Source organism: Bactrocera dorsalis, chromosome 4 (assembly GCF_023373825.1).
Source record: "Bactrocera dorsalis isolate Fly_Bdor chromosome 4, ASM2337382v1, whole genome shotgun sequence".
Lineage (NCBI taxonomy): Eukaryota > Metazoa > Arthropoda > Insecta > Diptera > Tephritidae > Bactrocera > Bactrocera dorsalis.
In genome coordinates this window covers 53,206,150-53,226,056 of record NC_064306.1, presented here as the reverse complement: position 1 = coordinate 53,226,056, position 19,907 = coordinate 53,206,150, and the positions used below count along the sequence as shown (strand labels likewise).

The 19,907-nt window shown below is 34.4% G+C and overlaps 5 protein-coding genes across 5 annotated transcripts; 4 read left to right on the top strand and 1 right to left on the bottom strand.

The window, feature by feature from the left end:
• The first annotated feature begins 198 nt into the window (after positions 1-198).
• On the top strand, positions 199-9,329 carry LOC105224368 (protein wings apart-like). Its single transcript, XM_011202428.4, has 7 exons — positions 199-2,209; positions 2,774-5,491; positions 5,741-6,577; positions 6,643-6,803; positions 6,875-6,963; positions 7,374-7,561; positions 7,660-9,329. The coding sequence occupies exons 1-7, from the start codon at positions 1,253-1,255 to the stop codon at positions 7,915-7,917; spliced, it is 5,208 nt and encodes a 1,735-aa protein (XP_011200730.2). The 5' UTR covers positions 199-1,252; the 3' UTR covers positions 7,918-9,329.
• Positions 9,330-9,950: 621 nt separating this feature from the next.
• Positions 9,951-10,690, top strand: LOC105224367 (mitochondrial import inner membrane translocase subunit Tim9). The gene is made up of 3 exons (XM_011202427.4): positions 9,951-10,154; positions 10,226-10,321; positions 10,406-10,690. Exons 1-3 carry the CDS (start codon positions 10,095-10,097, stop codon positions 10,535-10,537), a joined length of 288 nt encoding a protein of 95 aa, XP_011200729.1. The 5' UTR covers positions 9,951-10,094; the 3' UTR covers positions 10,538-10,690.
• An 815-nt stretch (positions 10,691-11,505) lies between these two features.
• On the bottom strand, positions 11,506-13,088 carry LOC105224366 (protein yippee). The gene is made up of 4 exons (XM_011202426.4): positions 12,929-13,088; positions 12,478-12,765; positions 12,172-12,331; positions 11,506-12,110 (listed from the first exon to the last, which is right to left on the bottom strand). The coding sequence occupies exons 2-4, from the start codon at positions 12,593-12,595 to the stop codon at positions 12,026-12,028; spliced, it is 363 nt and encodes a 120-aa protein (XP_011200728.1). The 5' UTR covers positions 12,596-12,765; positions 12,929-13,088; the 3' UTR covers positions 11,506-12,025.
• Positions 13,089-13,403: 315 nt separating this feature from the next.
• Positions 13,404-14,151, top strand: LOC105224365 (60S acidic ribosomal protein P1). Its single transcript, XM_011202425.3, has 2 exons — positions 13,404-13,625; positions 13,787-14,151. Exons 1-2 carry the CDS (start codon positions 13,554-13,556, stop codon positions 14,051-14,053), a joined length of 339 nt encoding a protein of 112 aa, XP_011200727.1. The 5' UTR covers positions 13,404-13,553; the 3' UTR covers positions 14,054-14,151.
• An 844-nt stretch (positions 14,152-14,995) lies between these two features.
• On the top strand, positions 14,996-17,971 carry LOC105224364 (probable isoaspartyl peptidase/L-asparaginase GA20639). Its single transcript, XM_049456382.1, has 3 exons — positions 14,996-15,110; positions 16,070-16,114; positions 16,419-17,971. Exons 1-3 carry the CDS (start codon positions 15,093-15,095, stop codon positions 17,466-17,468), a joined length of 1,113 nt encoding a protein of 370 aa, XP_049312339.1. The 5' UTR covers positions 14,996-15,092; the 3' UTR covers positions 17,469-17,971.
• Positions 17,972-19,907: the final 1,936 nt, after the last annotated feature.

Sequence of the window (19,907 nt, the reverse complement as noted above, 5' to 3'; positions counted from 1 at the left end):
ATAAATAAATGGAAATAAAGTTTTTTTAAAATAAATTAAAAATATGAACAAACACTGAACCCTTCCAACAAATATATTTTTATTTAATATTTTCTTGAATTTTTAACAAATTTTTCACCCTTCCATAATTCCTCAAATACCACAGTAATCCACTAGATATTCACACGAAAATGGCAATACCGTCAATGTGGTGAATAAGGAACGAGAAAAATAAAAATGGCTCCGATACATAAAAGCAGTAAATCTCGCCAAAAATAATTTTCATTTTAAATCAATTTCAAACCAGTTTACGTGAATAAATCTGTGTCGAAAAGTTAAAAGAGATTGCATAAAAATATTAGCAAGTATTTTTCGGGTGGAAAGTTCAGGTTTTGTTTGTTTTAAAGTGATATAAATTTCGTGTGCTCTCACCGTCTGTCCCACAAAGAAAAGCACGTAAAGGTACGGTGGCACAGTGAACACGAATGTGAAAGCAAATCGAAAATATTAGTAAATTTTTGTGCAACTGTTGATTATTTATTGCACAAACAGAATCTCGTTGAAGAAAATTTTATTGCGAAAGCAATGTGAATATATAAATGAGTGTGAAGTTCAATTTTTAAGCGGCTCTATATGGTTTTATTGCTTTTGGTCGAAGAATAGATTGGGGGCTGGAGAGAAAAAAGGGGTAGTGCTTTTGGATGAAGAGAAAATCTTATTGGGGGGAGCTATTGAAATCGCGCCGAAAGGAAACTACATAAAATTACAACAAAAACACATTTGACATTTTGTGTTGTGTTTACTAGACGTCGTGGTGAAAATAAAAACAATTGATATGTGGTGAACTAAAACGCGGCTATCATGCGCCGCCTGCATAAATATAAAAGAAAACAAAAACAAAAAACCTGTTTAAACTTTATTGAACTTTAAAAACATGCATAATTATATAAAGAACCATGTACATGAATAATGAGTTCAGTGAATTTTTTCATCAAAAAAGTGGATTGTACTGTGACTTGTTTCAACCCTTGAAATTTAGAAAAAAAGCAATCTTTGTGAATTATGTACACACTTTCATCAAGAGGGCAAACAAAACTTAGCAAATATCTATTAAATAAATAAATAAATAAAAAATTCAAATCGTTCCGAAATTTCAAGTTCAAATAAATGTATATAAAAAGCATAATTACAAAAAATAGTTAAATTTTTACAATATCCAACAAACAACGTCACAATCTGGAGCACCGTAATTGATTAATTTAACACGAACATAATGTCTCGTTGGGGCAAAAATATTGTTGTCCCCATGGACGTACTTTGCAAGGGTGAGGAATGTACCAATCGTCCAACTGTAGCACGTTCTGTCGGTACGGTTGGTAAATGGGGCAAAATCGGGTTTACGTCTACCCGTACTTATGCTTTAGCTGCACTATCACCGGCCGTAGCTGCGGCTGCTGCTGCTGCTGCTGCAGCAGCGAGTCCTGCTCAAAGTCCAGCATCATTACTTGACGATGACATGTCACCATCGGTACCGGAACCCCCAAAACCCAAGAAATTTTTTAAATCACGTAATACTGCGCCACCGGAGGTGATTGCACAAATCATACAGAATATGCCCAGAACACCGGCTTCGCCTATACGCGAAAGTTATTCGGCTGGAACATCAAATGCTGGTTCGATTGGCACTCCAGTACGTGAACCAATCAAAATGAAATTACCAAAAGCAAATTCTGGGGAGCGTAAGAAGAAATCACCGAAGAAAGCTATTGCTAAGCAAATGGCAGCGGAAGAGGATGACAACGCCACTGGGGATATTTCTACGCTAGGTGCGAATAAGCCGGTAAGCGAATCTAAGCAAAAAAAGAAGAAAGAGGAGAAAAAATTAAAGCCCGAAGCACCTCCGTCACGTGTTATTGCCCGGGCGCGTAAAGTGGTTAACTATTGTGAAGATGATGAAGACGAGCGCATACCGACTCCACTGAAAGATATCATATTTCCTAAAAATAAACCTGCTAAATCAGATGAAACTGGGGTACCTAACGCAGACGATAGTATAAAAAGTAGTGCGACTATTGAACCAGATCTACCGCCTCCAGCAACACCCGCACCAACAGCTGTTACAGTTAGTGCGACATTAATCGGAAGCGTAGCATCAACTTCGACGACAGTCGGAACAACTTACACGCCGAAAACACCTGAACACCCACCAATAGTGCTGAGAATTTCTAAGGTAATTTATTTATAAAGTATATAATTTATTTGCTACAAAAGTAATATAAACCTACCTACAATAAACATACATATTTAGCATTAAACATTTATGAAACAAACTTATTACTAAGTGCTTTAAGTATAAAGTTATTTTTTTATGTTTTTGCTATTTTTTTTTTTGCATTCTATACATTTTCTGACGTACTTGTGAAAATTAGTTTGTCCTCAAACCCCTTTCCCTCTGTATTTTTTAGCAGCAGAGCGAGTTCTTAACTCACCACGATTCACAATAGATTCTGTTCTAATTCTCTTGCCAAACACTAAAATAAAAACAAAAAAATCCCTCAGAGTAAACTTAAGAAAAACAACCACAAAAGAAAACACGAAAGAAGTGTAACAACAAAAGATGTAAAAAACGCGCGCATTTTTTATCGCGGCGTTAGTACTCTAATAAACCCAAAAGTTTCTGAATGACAATTTCAATGTATTTTACGTATTATTAAGTATAAATAATTTCTGAATAATATGTAAATATTTTTATACATAATATAAGAAGTAAAAATTAAATTATTTCACATTTTAGGGTACCTCTCGTTTGGTGAGTACTGATAGTGAAGAGCAACCTATTACCAATAACATCTCATCTCCACACCAACACTACGATACCGAGCCATCAAAATCTCGCCAAGCGTCTACAGAAGAAGTTCCTTCCACACATCCTCCGCCGGTATATAATACGCCAAAGATCATTGTAAAACCACTGCGACCGCCTTCTCCGGATCCAGTGTTGCCGCCGCCTACCCAACCCGCTCCTCAAACTGCACACGTATCCAATCAAAACTCTGAAGATCCATCCGAAATCAATTATTCGACTGTGAAAATTTCACCGGATAAACCGCCTAAAGAACGATTAAAACTTATAATTAAAACAGACGTGATACGGAACGCCATAAAAGCCGCCGAGGCAGCTAAAGCTGCTGCAGCAGCCCAAAAAGCAGCCGCCGCCGCAGAATCAGGCAGTGCCTCTGGAGGTGAACGTGAAAAGAAACAGAAAAGTAAAAAGCATAAACATTTGAAACACGTGGCTTTAGAACAAGCAAATATTGCCGCAACTGGAAGTGAATTTAAAACGCCTTCTCCGCATCTGGCATTTAGTGCACACATTGAACAACAACATCCACAGCCGACGCCCATAGGACGCACAGTGATTTCTCCACCTGCGCTGTCGGAACGTGACTTTGATTCGCAATCATCTGTGCTGGGCAGCATTTCGTCTAAAGGTAACAGTACGCCACAGCTTTTGGCGCAGGCGGTGCACGAAGAAAGTTGTGTGATACACAGTCGTGGTTCTAGTGTTATAACCAGCGATTTAGAAACGAGTCAACATTCCTCATTGGTAGCCCCACCTTCCGATATAGAGTCACGGTTAGAATCTATGATGATGGACGGTGAAGTGAGTCAGCGAGCAACGAATTTGGTAGAAGAGCCACTACAAGAAGATATATTAGCAGTACTGCGCGGCGACGAAAGTCTTCATTCCGTAGCTGCAGCTAATATTGAGTCTGATGAACCCAAAGTGAACGGCATAGCGGATCCGATGGATGTTCCAGAAATGGAAACACCTACAGAGCTGCAAAGAGAAGAAGTCGAAGAACAAAGTACAACAAAACGACGTGTCACACGAGGGCGTGGTCGAGGTGCAAGAGCAAACTATGCGGAAGATGAGGATGAAAACAGTCAATCTCCACAGAAAACTCAACCGGCCACAACAACGAGAACACGAGGGCGCAAACCAGCAGCTACCGTGGCCTCTACCGTCATCAGCGAGGAAACTACTAAACGCCCAACAAGAGGGCGACCAAAAAAGGTAGCTCTTGTAACTGAGGAGCATATACCATCACCAACAGATAACGACACATCTCCTGAAAAAGGTGTCGTGGAATTGGAAAGCTTACCTACAACAGGGGTTGCTATACAGCAAACCAACGATAGTATTGAAACACCTGCAATCGCTACGGCACCCGTCACACGTCGCGGACGCCAACCTCGTAACGTTAGCAACAACAACAACGTAAATAATAACAATAATAATATTAATAAAATCGCCGCCAGTTTATCAGCTAAAGCTGGTGCCGCCGAAGAGGCTGCAGCAGCAGCAACAAAAAGTGGCGCCGCGAGTACATCACCCCGAACAGGTAGCACACCACCAGCGCCGCGTAGTTATGGCAGAAAGCGTAAGAACCAACAAGTTACTCAAGTGTTGCAGCCATCGGCCGAAGAACTCGAGGAACAACAGCATGGCACGCCTGCGAAATTGGCCAATATAGATTACCACGATTCGGCCACATCAAATGATTTGAACACATCACAGTTATCCGCGCAACTACAAACCGCCTCATTGACACCAACACTGGAGCTGCATGACAACAACTCCAATTCCAATTCACTCACCCGTCCAGCAAGTGCAACACCGTCATCGCCACCACGGCGTGACTACAAAGTCAAAGACAAATTCAAACGTACACTAACACTAGACAATCAAGTAAATTGTAATGCAGTCGTCGAATCGCCAACAGCTGGACTCTTGGCCGAACATGTGGTGTACGGCGTCTGCAATGACGCCTCTACCGGTGCGAATGGCGAGGAAGAACAACAACGTGGTTCCGTGAAACTTGTGATCTCTAAGAAGAAAGGTAGCATATTTAAGAGTCGTGCACTGGTGCCACCCGATCAGACGGATCAAACGGCGGCTTCTAAACGTCATCTGTACAAACATAGTTGGGATGCTGAGGCGAACGGCAGCACCGCGAACGATGTGAACGCGTCCCCATTGCAAAAGAATGATACGCTTGCACCGCCTGCAGCCACACGTACAGCGGCCGATGCGATTTTCGATGACTTCAGCGAGGATCTAAGTCCGAGCGCCATATCGCGTGATAACAGCCCAGCTATAGGCAAACTCACACGCGTAACAAAAGCTAGCAATGCGCAAATCCGCTCCAACAGCCCGTACGATATGGACATAGATGCGCCGAGCGACACCGTAACGAGTGTGAAAATCGATCGCAAAGCTAAAGGCTTCTACACCGTTGTGCGTAATGTGAAAACAGCGCATCAAATACAGGAAATTGGTGAATATCAAGAAATGGATGATGATGTCGAGTACATATTGGATGCGCTGCAACCGCATAATCCAACACCAACACGCTGTTTGTCAGCTCTTCAACTGGCATCGAAGTGTATGATACCAACGTTCCGTATGCATGTACGCGCACATGGCGTGGTTACTAAGTTTTTCAAGGTAAGCTACAAATGGAATGAATAAATATTGTGTATATACCCTGAACAAGGTATATTAAGTTTTTAACATCCAGTAATAACATACATACATATATACATATATATAAATGATTAGGGTGATGAGCTGAGTCGATTTATGGTTGTCCGTCTATAAATATGCATATCTTGTTTTAATTAATCTTTAAATAACTGTTTATAAAAGTATTTAAATTGCTTATCCATACTCAATAATTAATCCCCTCTTCACCAGGCGCTTTCTGATGCAAATATGGACCAGAGTCTAGGTCTCTGTACATCTGCAATTATGTTTATACTCTCACAAGAGGGTCTAAATATGGATCTCGATCGCGACTCGCTTGAATTAATGATGAATCTGCTAGAGTCGGAAATTGTAGCAGCACCATCGGATCGCGCCAACTACGAACGCAATCGTCAAAAGGTACGTGAACTCTGCGAGGAAATAAAATCTCAAGGCAAAGCGGCTCACCTCAATGTGGACACGCTTACTGTTGGCACATTGGCCATGGAAACACTACTATCGTTGACCTCAAAGCGTGCAGGCGATTGGTTTAAGGAAGAGCTACGCTCACTTGGCGGCCTCGAACATATCATCAAAACTATTTCCGACAATTGTCGTCCTGTAATCGATTGCAATAATGGCGCCACAAATATTCAATGGACGCAATCGCTACTCGACAATATGCAAACTGTCGAGCGTTGTATGCGTGTGCTGGAGAATGTAACGCAATTGAACGAGGAGAATCAACGGTATGTATTGACTTACGGTCAAGGCGAGGCGGTCCACACATTATGTTCACTATTTACGCTATGCGATCGTGAGATAATGCATCATGTTGCCGAGTCAATCGAGCATTCTGCCAAAGATAGTCCAGGAGTAGTAATGCGCGAGCTCCTGTTCCCACTCCTCAAAGTGCTCATCAATTTAACGCACACATTCAATCCAACAAAAGCGTTGGGTGCCGAATTGTTGGGTCAACGCATTGCTGTAATCGAGACAAGCTTCCGTCTGTTGCTGCAGGCACCTAACTACATTCCTGAACGTTGTGTCTTTGAGCTGAGTATTCTGGTGAGTATAATATCTTTGAGTTGCACCGTAAACGTTTAACTAATCTCTTATTTTTATATCCACAGGTGCTGCTGTTGCTTATCAACCTTACCATGTATACGATACCTAATCGCGTGGCGATAATGCGAATTTATGCGCCACCCGAATACAGCAGTCATCAACATAACAAGGTGACTGCTGTGCAAGCTGTGATGGAGTATTTCTACGTATGTGAGGAATTCGCCAGGTAATTAATGCATGCTTTTTATGCTTATCTTCAATTATAATAATTTTCTTGACCTATTCATTTTCAAACAGATTGGTCGAAAAGAATACCGATGCCATTTTGGATAGTACCGATAAAAATAAGAAGAAACAGGAGGAGGTTGATGAAACTGTAAATAACTGTAAGTCTTCTGAATATTTATATCTTATTTATTTATTTATTTATATAAGCATAAGAATATTTTATTGAACAGGGTTGCAAATAATGCCTTAAAAAATAATTGATTTATTTTATAATCCCGAAAAACTTAATTGAAAATATTTTTATTCTTATGTAAATATTTATGTTTTAGTAAAAATCTAATTATTAATTTAGTTTTAAATTATTAAAAAAAAAGATTATTAAAAATTTAAAATTTATTTTTAAAAGAAAATCTAATTTTTAATCCAAGCATCTTGGGAAAAAAACTATTTCTGACTAAAAAATAAATATAAATACTTTGTTCCAAAATTTTTAAATAAAAAAACTGGCAACCCTGATATTGAAGAATTATTCAATATTAAATTTTAATCGACAATTTGCAATTTACAGTGCTGAAAAACTCCGGCCATCACATGGAGCACACTATTAAGGGTAGCTATGCTGCTCTGCTTATTGGCCACATAATCACCGATAATGAGGAGTACGAAACGCTGGTGCGTAGACATTTACGCGGAAATAGCTTCAAAGAAATTATCAGTGTACTGGAGAAATACTATACATTTATGGATCTGACTTGTGTAAGTACATAACACCTTATTTACTTCTTTCTATTTATTTGATTTATTTCTTTAACGGCATTTAACTTTGTTTAAATTTCCAACATTTTTTCTAATAGTCGGATGCTTCCGCTGTGGCGCATATTAAGTCGACAAAGACATTAATTGACTACTTCAAGAAACGTGATTTAGTGTACGAGATGAACGAATCCGATGACTGCGCGCTTCCCCTAAACTTAGAAACACATCACGCTTCAACGTCGGCCACCAGCACAAACGCTGGTATGGACATTATCGGCAATGGCGATAGTCCGACAATGACAGCAACACGTAGCGGCGGCTCGCAACGCGTTTACAAAAGCTACAGTCAAAGATAATCACTAGACAAATTTGTTTTATACACCACAATAGTTGTTGTAGTATCAGTTTGTTGCAAATTCGTTTTTCTTCTGAAATTTGCACTTTGCGCAAAATTTGCTAAAACTAACATTTTAACACAATATTTCAAATTATTAATAGCAATTTGTTTAATTTCACTATATAGCGATAAAATTGTTCTTTTTTGATATAAATAGTTTTACTGTGCTCTAGAATGTGTCTAAACTAAATGTATAATTTTAAAAGTTTTACTGCACAATCTTTTTAATTAAACTTAATTTTTTTTTAATAATACATATTTTCGTATATACTATACTTGTTAATTACAACGGTTATATGATTGTATGTATATGTATTTTAAGTAGTCTATAAGTTAAACTAAAAGTCAAGCTTGTATCTTCAAACTACTTTTTTCACATTTCTAACGACTATTATAATTTGCTTATAGTAAGTATTACATTTATACTCATTTATGTGCAAAGATAAGCTTTTGCTTTATATACATACATACATACATATGTTACGTATAAGAAAGACACGAACAAAATGTTATAGATAACACTGATTGGATATACATATATACAAATATAAATAAGTGTCTACCTTTCTAAAAACAAGAAAAAAATATAAAAAGTAACTATTTGTAATTCTAATTGTAATTGTATTTTTAAGCAATATTATTATTATTATTATCTATTTCAATTGTAAATAACTTAGAAATTGGATATTTCTGATTTTACTTTTATGCTAGTACGCACCGCATGTATGTACATATGTGCGTGTGAGTGTGTGAGTTATAGTACATACAAATAGACGGTTAGCGTTTGTTTTGTTAAAACATTCGTACTTGTAGTTTAAATTATGTTGCGCAACTAATACGTATATATATGTATGTTGTATGTTTGTGCGAAAATCGTGTGAAAATTTTTAATGTTGTAATGTTGGCAAAAAGAAAAAAAAACAAATGCAAAAAAACAAAAACACTAAATTAAATCGCAAAAAAAGAAAGCAAAACATTAAATTGATAATATGCGTAGATTACAAGAGTGTGAAAAAGTGCGTTGGGCGCAACAATTTAGGCTACAAAATGAAAACGAACGAATTGGATATTTAGATTACAAAAAACTTTAATATAAACACACCTATATATAAATATATATAATGAAACAAAACACAAATGAGCTGAATGTACTAAAAAAGAGGAGATTCACACAAAATTAGTATTTAGAGAAGGAAAAAATTCGAAAAAATTAATTTCATAACTCATAAAACACAAATGCATACATTTTTGGAACAAAACATACATACAATATATATATACATATATAAATATATTTATTTTGTGTTTGAAATTTGGCATTAAAATTTGCAACTGAAAGTGAAATAAATAAGATTGTTTATTTAAATAAAAGCGTGATGTTTTAAGCGTCAGAATTTGAAAAAACCTTGATTTTGATGGATCGGTTTGTTGGACAATTATATTAATCCGATCTGAATAATTTGTTCGGAGATTGTATCGTTGTCATGGATAATAACCCAAGTCACGTTCTCACGAAAGCCTGACACGGGTCTACGTAATCGGAGCGAACCCGGTTTTTATCCTGCCAAGGATTGTCAATTCGGCAGGATTGTGCCGTTACAACAACGAGTAATATAAAAGTTTTCCACACAGGGACTTGATTTGGATCGTTCAATTGTATGTCAGCTAGATGTTATAGCGGTCCGATATCGGCGGGTTCGACGAATGAGTAACCTATTACAGAGAAAAAGACTGGTGCAAGTGCTCTGGTTGGTATCTCAAAAACTGGGCAACTAGTTCGCGTTCAACTTTTCATATGGCTAAGGCCTGTCAACTCGACAGCAAATTTTTTTGGGGTTTGATTTCTGTTCCTACAACAACTGCAATTTTGTACATACATATATCTAATTTTAACTTTATACCTAAAACATTTAATAATATAACTTTTATACCAATTTCGTGCTTCACATGTGGCAACCACACGTCATATTGAAAATCAGCTGTGCGCCTTGGCATTTCATAACCAAAAAAGAAAGATAAGTGCACGCGAATTACAAAACTTACAACTTTATAATTTTGTATAAAAGTTATATGAAAAATACAAGTTCAAATTAAATATACATAGAATCCTTAGCATAAAACACATATATATTAAAAATGGTAGATGCGGGTCAAAATGCTTCAATCGATAACTTGGATAAGGATCAAATGAAAACAGTGAGTTTCATAATGTATGGACAGTCTATATACGTGAATTTCTTAATAACACCAAAAAATTCAAATTACAGTTCTCCGATTTTCTGATGTCCTATAATAAATTGTCGGAAATGTGTTTCACAGATTGCGTGCGCGATTTTACTTCGCGTGTGGTCAAAGACAATGAGGTAACAAAGCAATGCACCGGCTCGAATGATATGTTTGTTTACATTACATTTACATTAATCTTAAATTTTATTCATAATTGATAGGAACGTTGTGCACTCAATTGTATGGAGAAGTACCTGAAGATGAACCAACGAATTTCACAGCGTTTCCAAGAGTTCCAAATGATTGCCAATGAAAACGCCATAGCGATGGCACAAAAGTCTGGTAAACTTTAACGTGTGTGTGCAACGTGGAACGATTCATGAATGTTGAGCACAATGAAATTGTGTAGAATAATTAGCCAGAGATATAAGCATTTCCTCTGAAGCGTACATATGTGCATTTGTTAACTTCACTACCATTGTTTAATAAAAGGTAATTCTCTACAATTTTTCGACTTTTAAAATCAAAGTGCAAGCAAAAATAGTGAATTTAATGTACTAATAGTGAAAATAAATCCAAAAGGTAGAAAAGACGAATTTTTACATTTTTGTAAGAAAGCAAAATATGTTAAGTCAATTATCTCCGATAAAATACATACCCTAATCCGATTTGGCAATTTACAAAGTGCAAGTACGCGAATATACGAATTGATAAATTTGGTTTTTTGAAGTGAAAATCAAAACAAATGTTGAGTGTGACTTTAAATAAAATGTTTTTTTATTCTGCAAGTAAACTGAATTTACCACGAAGTTTGTAACATACGGAAGGAAGCGCCGGAGATAAAGCTTGACGAGTCGAGGCGCTTTAGCCATGTCAGTTTGTCTGTATATATGCGAACTAGTACCTCAGTTTTTAAAAAATATATCGGAAATTTTGCACTCGTCCTTTTTTACCAAAAAGCTGTTCATTTGTAGGCCACCGATATCTCATCACTTTAGCATATCACTACCACTTTTACTGACCGATGAAAATGAAATTTTTTTATGGAGTATTTTGTATTTATGAAACCTATTTTAATGGTATTAAACTATGACTATGAATAATAATACAATCTCCTGAAGATGAAAGCATCTGGCCCTAGGACAATGTAAAGAGTCGTGTGTCTGAACGTACTTATTTTATGAACTTCAACAATCAGTAAATTTTTCCCAACTTATCTCGCAACCAAGCCATTTAAAACGCATCTTTTTACACACTTTTAAGCGGCGATTGCAATCCATTTACCTCGGTAACAAAATATTGAATAAAAAATAGCTTTGCTTGCGACGATGTACGCCGGAGTTCACTGCCCTGATAAGCGGGCGGATGGATTTTAAACTGCTTATTTGGCATTTTTATTTTCTTAATATTTCATATAATATAAAAGATTTAAATTACTATTCGAAATCTTAAGAGAATGCGCAGTGATTACATATATATTTAATTGTTTAATAATATCTTAAGAATTATGATAATATTAGGATACAGACAAATTGCCAACGCGAGGAACTTAACATAAGGAAAAAAACGGGATTTATTTTAGAAAATTTAAAAATATGTGTGTACGTTCTTTACGCACTTAAAATAATAAAAATAAATATCGAGATTTTACCGTATTGTGATCAATTGACAATGTAAACACTAACTTAATTCACATGTAACTTTTGGTAACTGCTGAATACTAAAGAAAAGTAATATTAACTAAGAATGCTTTCTCTTGGCAGAACTGACTGAGCACCTGACTCGATGTAGACTTCGTACGAGATGATAAATGAATGAGAATTCACTAATATTAATGTTTTTCAATGAATTGAGCCGCTTTCACCCTGAAAACCCTCAGTCTCGCTTATCAATGCGTACTCTAAAATCACGCGTCCTTCCTTGTATCTAACAAAACAGGAAATGCAATTAAATAGTTAAATTGAGGTTTTCAAATATTTCAACTTACTTTTGTGCATCTTCGGTGGCGTATTCATACATCCAGCCTAATTTGGCATCGCAGCTTTTACACATTACATCGCGTACCATATGTCGACCCGTAAGCATGACCCGCTCTTGGACATTGCTAAATGTCAGGTTAACCACTCGCTTAAAAAGATACGCACGGCCTGCGAAAATATAACAAACAATAATGTAGACAGTGGTGATAAGAAATCAGTGCAAGTAATCACAGTCTGACGCAATACGCAATTGCCACGATTCGTGTGTGTGGTATTTCGCTATCATAAAAAAGAGATTTCAAAGTTTAACTCACCCGTTGCACCTGTAAATCTGGTACTTATCAATTGACTGCGATTGGTAAGATTTGTCTGGCACTGTGCGCAATTGAACAGTTTCGAGCCGCCAATATGCTCGAGGAAAACGCGGCCCATATTTAGTTTATGTTAGAGAATTTTTATTTTCTTCTTTTATAGTTGTTTCTATGTATCTATTTATTTGTTTAACCACAAAAATATTCTCAAATATTTTCTTTACACAAATTCACAAGTACGGTAGATTCCACAAATGAGTGTTTTCGTTTCACAAGTCGTACTGCTTAATGCTGTTGAGAAACAGAAAATTTATGCCATATTAGGAAGAAAAGAATGTAATGACAAAATTTTATTCTTTGTTAGCAAATTTGGAAACTTCTCTTTTTTATATGCACACTTGCTTTTAATGCTTTTACTCTATTTTAGCATATATTCACTCATGGTTTTTTGTACCTTTTATCGCGTGACTTTGATTAATTTCTACTACGTTTCAATTATATACTCGACTTTCTCGATATTTTTTCCTCTTTCTGTGTCGTAATTTTCAAGTGCAATTGCAATTTATTTTGACTCTTTCCATTCTCTTGTTTAGACAATAAATGAACGGTAAATATTTTTGAAGTTAGCTGCAATTGAGTAAAGTGTTGCCGGAAGAGAGTATTTCGTAATTGGGACATTAATTGTTTAGCTTATGTTTTAAATATATAAAATTAATATATATTTCACCACTTTTAATTATTGCGATATTGGAAAAAATTTAAATTTTCGTTGTGTTATGCTTATTGCCACAAAGTTATTTGACGTACACGGCAACTTAAAGTTTAATATTGCCCTCACATAGCATCCTGTACTTGAAAGCTTGAAAGTGCGCACACAGACTGTAACCCTGTAGACGTGAGTTGAATTTCACGTTGACAGATAATTAAGCACAACAAACTTCAATTTTTGTTCTTTCTTTCCGGTATAGGATTCTGTGAGGTGTGCTTGTTCTCGACTCCGAGCTAAGGCCAAATTTTTAAATAAAAATCGAATTTTTGGCAACTTGCACCAATATTAATAATTTAAATACTTTATAACCATGTCCACAAAAGCTGAACTTGCTTGCGTTTACGCTGCTCTCGTCTTGGTTGATGATGATATCGCTGTCACTGTAAGTATCATTTTGCTGATTGGGCATAAGTGCGCAAAAACTATAATTGGAATCTGAAAATATTACAAGAATCCTTGTAGATTTTTCATGTTTACTGTTTTGAACTTGTGCAGTTATTCCTATTAATTTGAGAATGTACTTATATTTGATTTATTTTCTAGGGCGAGAAAATCTCGACCATCTTGAAGGCCGCCAATGTTGAAGTTGAACCTTACTGGCCCGGTTTGTTCGCCAAGGCTTTGGAAGGTATCAACGTTAAGGACTTGATCACCAACATTGGATCCGGTGTCGGTGCTGCTGCCCCAGCTGGTGGTGCTGCCGCCGCTGGTGGAGATGCTGCTCCAGCTGAGGCTAAGAAAGAAGAGAAGAAGAAGGAGGAAGAACCAGAGGAATCCGACGATGACATGGGCTTCGGTCTCTTCGATTAAGTCTAAACGTTTTATAGTTTTTATTAAAACTTTTAATGTGTCCTATTGACGAAGTATAAAGGAAATTTTGTATACTACGTATACAAAACGTGAAACAATTGTGTACTTATTCACCATTCATGATTCAACTAATCTGTGTGTCGTTAGAAAACGTAATCGGTACGCTTTTGTGTAGGATGCAACTAACAGTTTTTGTAATTAGAAGCGTGCAGTTGAAGAATAGTTTATTGTAATGCAGTGAAGTCTTATTACTTTTAAATAAGCTGTGCACATTGTGCGAAGTGGTAATTGGTTTCACTTTCTGTTGAGTGTGGCTGTGGAATACGTAAAGTTATCCAAAAAAAATGTATGTGAATGTGTGTGTAATAAAAGGATTTCCAGTATGGAATTGTGATTTTCGTCCTGTTCGCAAAATTTTCACAATTTAACGCTACATAAAAAGTCCCAGGTGACTGGGTTTTTTAATAGTTCCAACTATGCTCATGAAGTGGTCGTATTGTTATGTATTAATATAGCGTAGACGGGTACATTTCAAGAGAAATATGAGAAGTTTTTGACAGCCACGACGTATATTAAACCATTCTCAGCCATAAAGGTATTTGGTTTGACCACTATGTAGAGAATGGTTACTTCTCGAGATATAGCTAATGAAGGAGTTTAAAGTGATTTGGGAATACATATTCTTGCAACTATTTTAACAGTGTCGGTATTTAAGCACATATATGGCAAGTCGTTCTTACTGGGATGTCTAATTTGTTTGTTATAATTGTTGCTTAAGATAACGCAATATGGATAAATGGTGTCAATATGCCACGATTGGACTATTAACTTTTTATAAGAGTTTAATTGTTCTCTCTGCAGTTGTGCTCTGGTATCAAAAAACTATAATCACAATAAATTGGAAGCAAGTAAGTTTTATTGCAGTTATTAGTTCAATAATGATAACAATGCAATTTTCAGTCTGTAGTGCGCGTAGAATAAGTTTCAGTTAAACTTTGATAGCCAAATAGTGTGGAATTACTATTTAAAAAGCATTAAAATGCGTGTCGGCACCAAGGTTTGGATATTTTATATTTTTAAACAATAACTTCTGGTTTTTCATAATACTTGTTACTAAACGGCTTCCGTTTCCATTGAGTGTAACGAAACAATATTTTATTTCCGTATCCAGATTTACATTTCCGCAACTGTTGGAGAATATTTAATTCCGCTACAACAACTATTCCGTTCAATAAATATAGGTTAATTAAAATAATGGAAGTTGTGTAATGGCTAATCAAAGTCGTAAAATCGGTTATCTTGTGCAAAGTTCTTTAAAGTATTTGATTGGATAAGACGATAAAGAATATGTACGTATGTACATATATGCGTTAATGTTCCAGTCGCAGACAATGTAGTTTTAAAACTTTTTGAGTTATAGAACTGCATAAAAAATTGAAAAACAACTCAATTAACAGAATCTTCGTCCAATCAAGTAAGGAATGTTTAAGGTAAAAATTCAGGAGAGCGGCTTTTCCGAAAACGTTTTTCTGTTTTTTTATAATAAAAACCAATTTGCAATCACTTCATTTCAACGAAAATGGCAAGGTTAAAATTATTAAATTAAAATTAAAAACACGAAGTTTAAGACATTTCCCGTGCAAATTGGTACACGTTTTCGGAAAAGCCGCTCTCCTGAACCTTTACCATGTTTAAAAACATTTTCTATTTTAACATACTTTTTGTTTTCGAAAGAACGCAAAATCTACGACTTTATTTAAAAACATAAACTTGGCGGCAAATAATTATTTGATAATTAAAAGGGATGGCATTTACATTTGACAGTTTTTGTTACCAAAAAATGAAGTAAAATGACTGTACGAAACGAAAATAATTACGATGATCACAACTATTGTGAATGCCAGATTAAAATTCTAATTTTGTACAAAAAGAAGTCGAGTCTACTATATTTTAAATTTACTGATATTATTTCAATTTTAAAATATTTTTTACATCTAATTTCTATTTTAACTGCAGGCCAAAGTGTTCTTTCATATTCTAATATGGTGCTTTCCAATGGCTGTAAGTATTATATATAAAATAAAATAAAAATGTATATGCATTCTTTACATTAATAGGTGTATGAAATGTTTACTATTTTTTAAATAATTTATTAATACTAACATTTTATAATTTAGTTTTATTAGGCGCAAGAGTACTTCATGTTTGGAAGTGTGCGAACGTTGTGTTTAAATAAATTTTAAGTGTCATCTAAATTGTAAAAAAATATTTTGTTTTGTAAAATCTTTCATTCAAATTAACTGATTTTGGAAAATTTAATACAATAACCAGACTAACAATGACTTCACATCTTTGTCATTGCCAGCTAAGCGCGGAGCCCATCGTGCTTGTGCACGGCGGTGCCGGTTCCATTTCGGATGCCCAATTGCCTGTTGCATTACATGGAGTCAAAACGGCAGCACGCGTCGGTTTCGAGACACTCAAATGTGGCGGCAGTGTGTTGGATGCCGTGCAGCAGGCGGTACGCTCAATGGAAATCAATCCACAATTCAATGCCGGTTATGGTTCAGTGCTCACTTGGGAGGGCAAAGTAGAAATGGACGCAGCCATCATGAACGGTGAGGATTTGAATGCGGGTTGTGTTTCCGTAGTACGCGACATTTATCATCCCGTCGATTTGGCGCGTCGTGTTATGGAGAAGACTCGACACATGTTCCTTTCGGGCGAAGGTGCAATGCTTTTCGCAGAGGAAGAGAATTTCGAAATTCTGCCCGAAGGCGCTTTGGTCACGAATAAATCACAGAAAGCACTTGAAGACTATAAGAACAGTTTGAATGCTACGACAAAGAAATTGTGCAATACCGATTCGAATATTGGATGCCCTTGTGATATACAAGGGGTTCTGTCATATTCTGTTCTCAAGAATTTTCTCAAAGAATACGGTTCACAAGGAACGGTCGGTGCTGTTGCCATCGATGAATTGGGTAATTTAGCTGCCGCTACTTCCACGGGTGGCATAACAGGCAAAATGCCTGGACGTGTTGGTGATTCACCATTACTGGGTGCTGGCACTTATGCCGATAACGAAGTGGCCGCCATATCGGCTACAGGTCATGGTGAGACAATTATGCGTTACAATGTCGCCTCACGCATTTTGGCTCACATTAAATATGAAAATATGACGGCAGAAGAAGCGTCAGCTAAGGTTCTGAAGGACATGACACAACGTTTTGAGCAGGGAGCCGGCATAATAAGTATCGACAAGAGCGGTAATGTGGGCATCAACTTTACAACGGCACGCATGACTTGGGCCTATCAACGCGGTGAAGAGCTACATTATGGTGCTGATCAGAATGAAAATAATGTCGACATAGTAGGAGAACCGCGGCTAAGCACTCTGGATTTGTGTGTTTAAATCCTTTCGCTGCTGGAGTAATATAAGTTGTCTGGTATTATTGTTATAAGCAAAATTCAAAGCAATATTCAAAAATTTTCTGTATCTACAAGCAGTGTTTTCATTTTCTCATGAGGATAATTGTTGTGCATTTTATAATTCATGTTTATTTTGTATGCCGTATATATGACACCAACGCTGGCTAATGCTTTTGGTTGTATGTGGCATACTTTCGGGCGTATTGTTTCGTAGTGTACCAATATGTAGTACAGTACGACTAAAAAATTGTCATTTTGTGGCTGCCTGCTGCCCTTTATGGGCGCCTGGTGTAATTGGGGAAAAAATGAAATTTGCTCTGCCGCACAATTTCGCTGCCGCTGCTCGCTGTCGCTGCCACTGCTTGTTTTCGCTGTTAGCGCATATGTCTTGCATGTAAAGTGAAGGAAGGCCGTTTTTAACGAAATTAATGAAAAATTTAATATTTTTGTATGCAATTAAATAAAAAATCGATAATAGTTAATTAATTTAATATTTATTATTGAAAATAAAAAATGTTGGACATTGAATTTTACAATAACTCTACAATATGCCAAAAGCAATATGTTTTGCGCATATTAAGGTGTTTTACGTGTTTATACAATATAATAGAAATATATTCTGATTGTTTTGCTCATAATACTTACAGCATCGTAATAAATTGAATAAATACACGCTTGTTTTACAATCTGTTTTGAATCAATTTGTTTTGTTTTATTATTTTCATTTTATTTATACATACTAATTTTCAATTATAATTATTTATTACATGCTTGCATACAAATTATCAGCCACACGTACAAATACATAAATTATCTACACCTATATTGTATATACATACTTAAATGTACATATGTATGTATTTATAATGCAGTCATATTAATTACATATTAAGAGTACATACATAATTTAAATTCCAGTTTCTAACTGCATATATGTTCTATATACATACATACGTGTACGCATAGTTTATGTTTTAGTCTCCACCCATGATAATTAGTTTTTCAATGAATAATTATTATGAAATCAATGCCATGCGATGATATTGTTTTACAATTTAGCTGTGATCAAGCAAAGTGAAAAATGTTTCAATATATACTGTAATATATATATAAATTTATATGTATATATACAACACAGTTCTTGTCCATTATCAAAAATTTTTCAAAATTCATACAGCCGTTTTGTCAATTCTTTTCGATGCAAAATTTAATTAGTACATTGTTAATTGAAAATATTTTTTACTATGCACTTTCACTCTTTATTTGCTTTGTCAGTTACTTTTCCTGTAAAATTTTTAAATTTATTTTTTTTTCATTGTTTTTATGTATTTTGTTAATTTTGCATTTTATAATCAAAAAATAAAAAAAGACACATTTTTTTGTTTTAATTATTTTACAGTTATTTTGGCCTTTCAATTATTTTATTTACATTTTATTATTGCTGATGTATCAAATAAAATTATTTTATTAAAATTTTTTTTTATTTTCTAATTTATTATGATTTGGGTTATTTTTTAGAGTATTATTTCATTATATTAGGATTTCATCATTTTTTTAACATTTTTATATTATTTGTCATTATTTATAAATAAATTAATTTTTTATTTTCTAATGTTTTTATTTGTTAATTTTGCATTTTATTACCAATAAATAAAAAAATAAAGAAAATTTTATTTGTTTTATTTATTTTACAGTTATTTTGGCATTATCAATTATTTTCATACATTTTTTTATTTTCTAATTTATTATGATTTTTTTCGTTAAATTTTTAAATTATTTGTTAGTATTTATAATAAATTATTATTTACTATACATTCAATTTGATACATGTATTTGTATGTACATATGTATTTTAAATTGTGAATTTTTGTGTTATTTTTTATTACTTTATCAATTTTTTTAAATTTATTTTTATTTTATTTGTTATTATTTATTTTAATTTAAAATAGAACATAATTTATAAAAACGAAAAAGAAAATATAAAAATGATTTGTTACTTTTCATTTTTATATATTTTTTTAATTTTTTAAAAATTATGTTCTATGTTTTTTAATTATTGCGATTTTTGTGTTATTTATGTTTTAATAATTTTTAATTTTTTTTTTAATTATTTTTATATAATTATTTTTATATAATTTTTTTTTCATTATTTTGCTAAATATTTTTTCAGTTTTTATATTTTTTAATTATTGTGTTTTTTACGTTATTTTTTATTGCAATATTTTGCTCATTTTTTATATTTATTTTATATAATAATGCAAAAACTACAATAATTAAAGGAAAAATAATGTAATAGTATTTCATAATTATTTAAGAAAACAAAAAAATGTTATATTTAAAAAAATTAGAATTTTTTGAAAAAAAATTTAAAAAATTATTTTTGAAAAATAAATTAAAAAAAAAAACTTTTTGAAATTTAAAT

Bases quoted from the DNA above. Each gene is read 5' to 3' on its own strand.
- LOC105224367 (XM_011202427.4), top strand. From the start codon at position 10,095: ATGGTAGATGCGGGTCAAAATGCTTCAATCGATAACTTGGATAAGGAT. The intron at 10,155-10,225 runs GTGAGTTTCATA...TTCAAATTACAG, and splicing joins ATAAGGATCAAATGAAAACA to TTCTCCGATTTTCTGATGTC. The intron at 10,322-10,405 runs GTAACAAAGCAA...CATAATTGATAG, and splicing joins GTGTGGTCAAAGACAATGAG to GAACGTTGTGCACTCAATTG.
- LOC105224365 (XM_011202425.3), top strand. From the start codon at position 13,554: ATGTCCACAAAAGCTGAACTTGCTTGCGTTTACGCTGCTCTCGTCTTG. The intron at 13,626-13,786 runs GTAAGTATCATT...TTTATTTTCTAG, and splicing joins ATGATGATATCGCTGTCACT to GGCGAGAAAATCTCGACCAT.
- LOC105224364 (XM_049456382.1), top strand. The intron at 16,115-16,418 runs GTAAGTATTATA...TGTCATTGCCAG, and splicing joins TATGGTGCTTTCCAATGGCT to CTAAGCGCGGAGCCCATCGT.
- LOC105224368 (XM_011202428.4), top strand. From the start codon at position 1,253: ATGTCTCGTTGGGGCAAAAATATTGTTGTCCCCATGGACGTACTTTGC. The intron at 5,492-5,740 runs GTAAGCTACAAA...CCTCTTCACCAG, and splicing joins TGGTTACTAAGTTTTTCAAG to GCGCTTTCTGATGCAAATAT. The intron at 6,578-6,642 runs GTGAGTATAATA...TTATATCCACAG, and splicing joins TCTTTGAGCTGAGTATTCTG to GTGCTGCTGTTGCTTATCAA.
- LOC105224366 (XM_011202426.4), bottom strand. From the start codon at position 12,595: ATGGGCCGCGTTTTCCTCGAGCATATTGGCGGCTCGAAACTGTTCAAT. The intron at 12,332-12,477 runs GTGAGTTAAACT...ATATTTTCGCAG, and splicing joins CAGATTTACAGGTGCAACGG to GCCGTGCGTATCTTTTTAAG. The intron at 12,111-12,171 runs GTAAGTTGAAAT...CTGTTTTGTTAG, and splicing joins GCCACCGAAGATGCACAAAA to ATACAAGGAAGGACGCGTGA.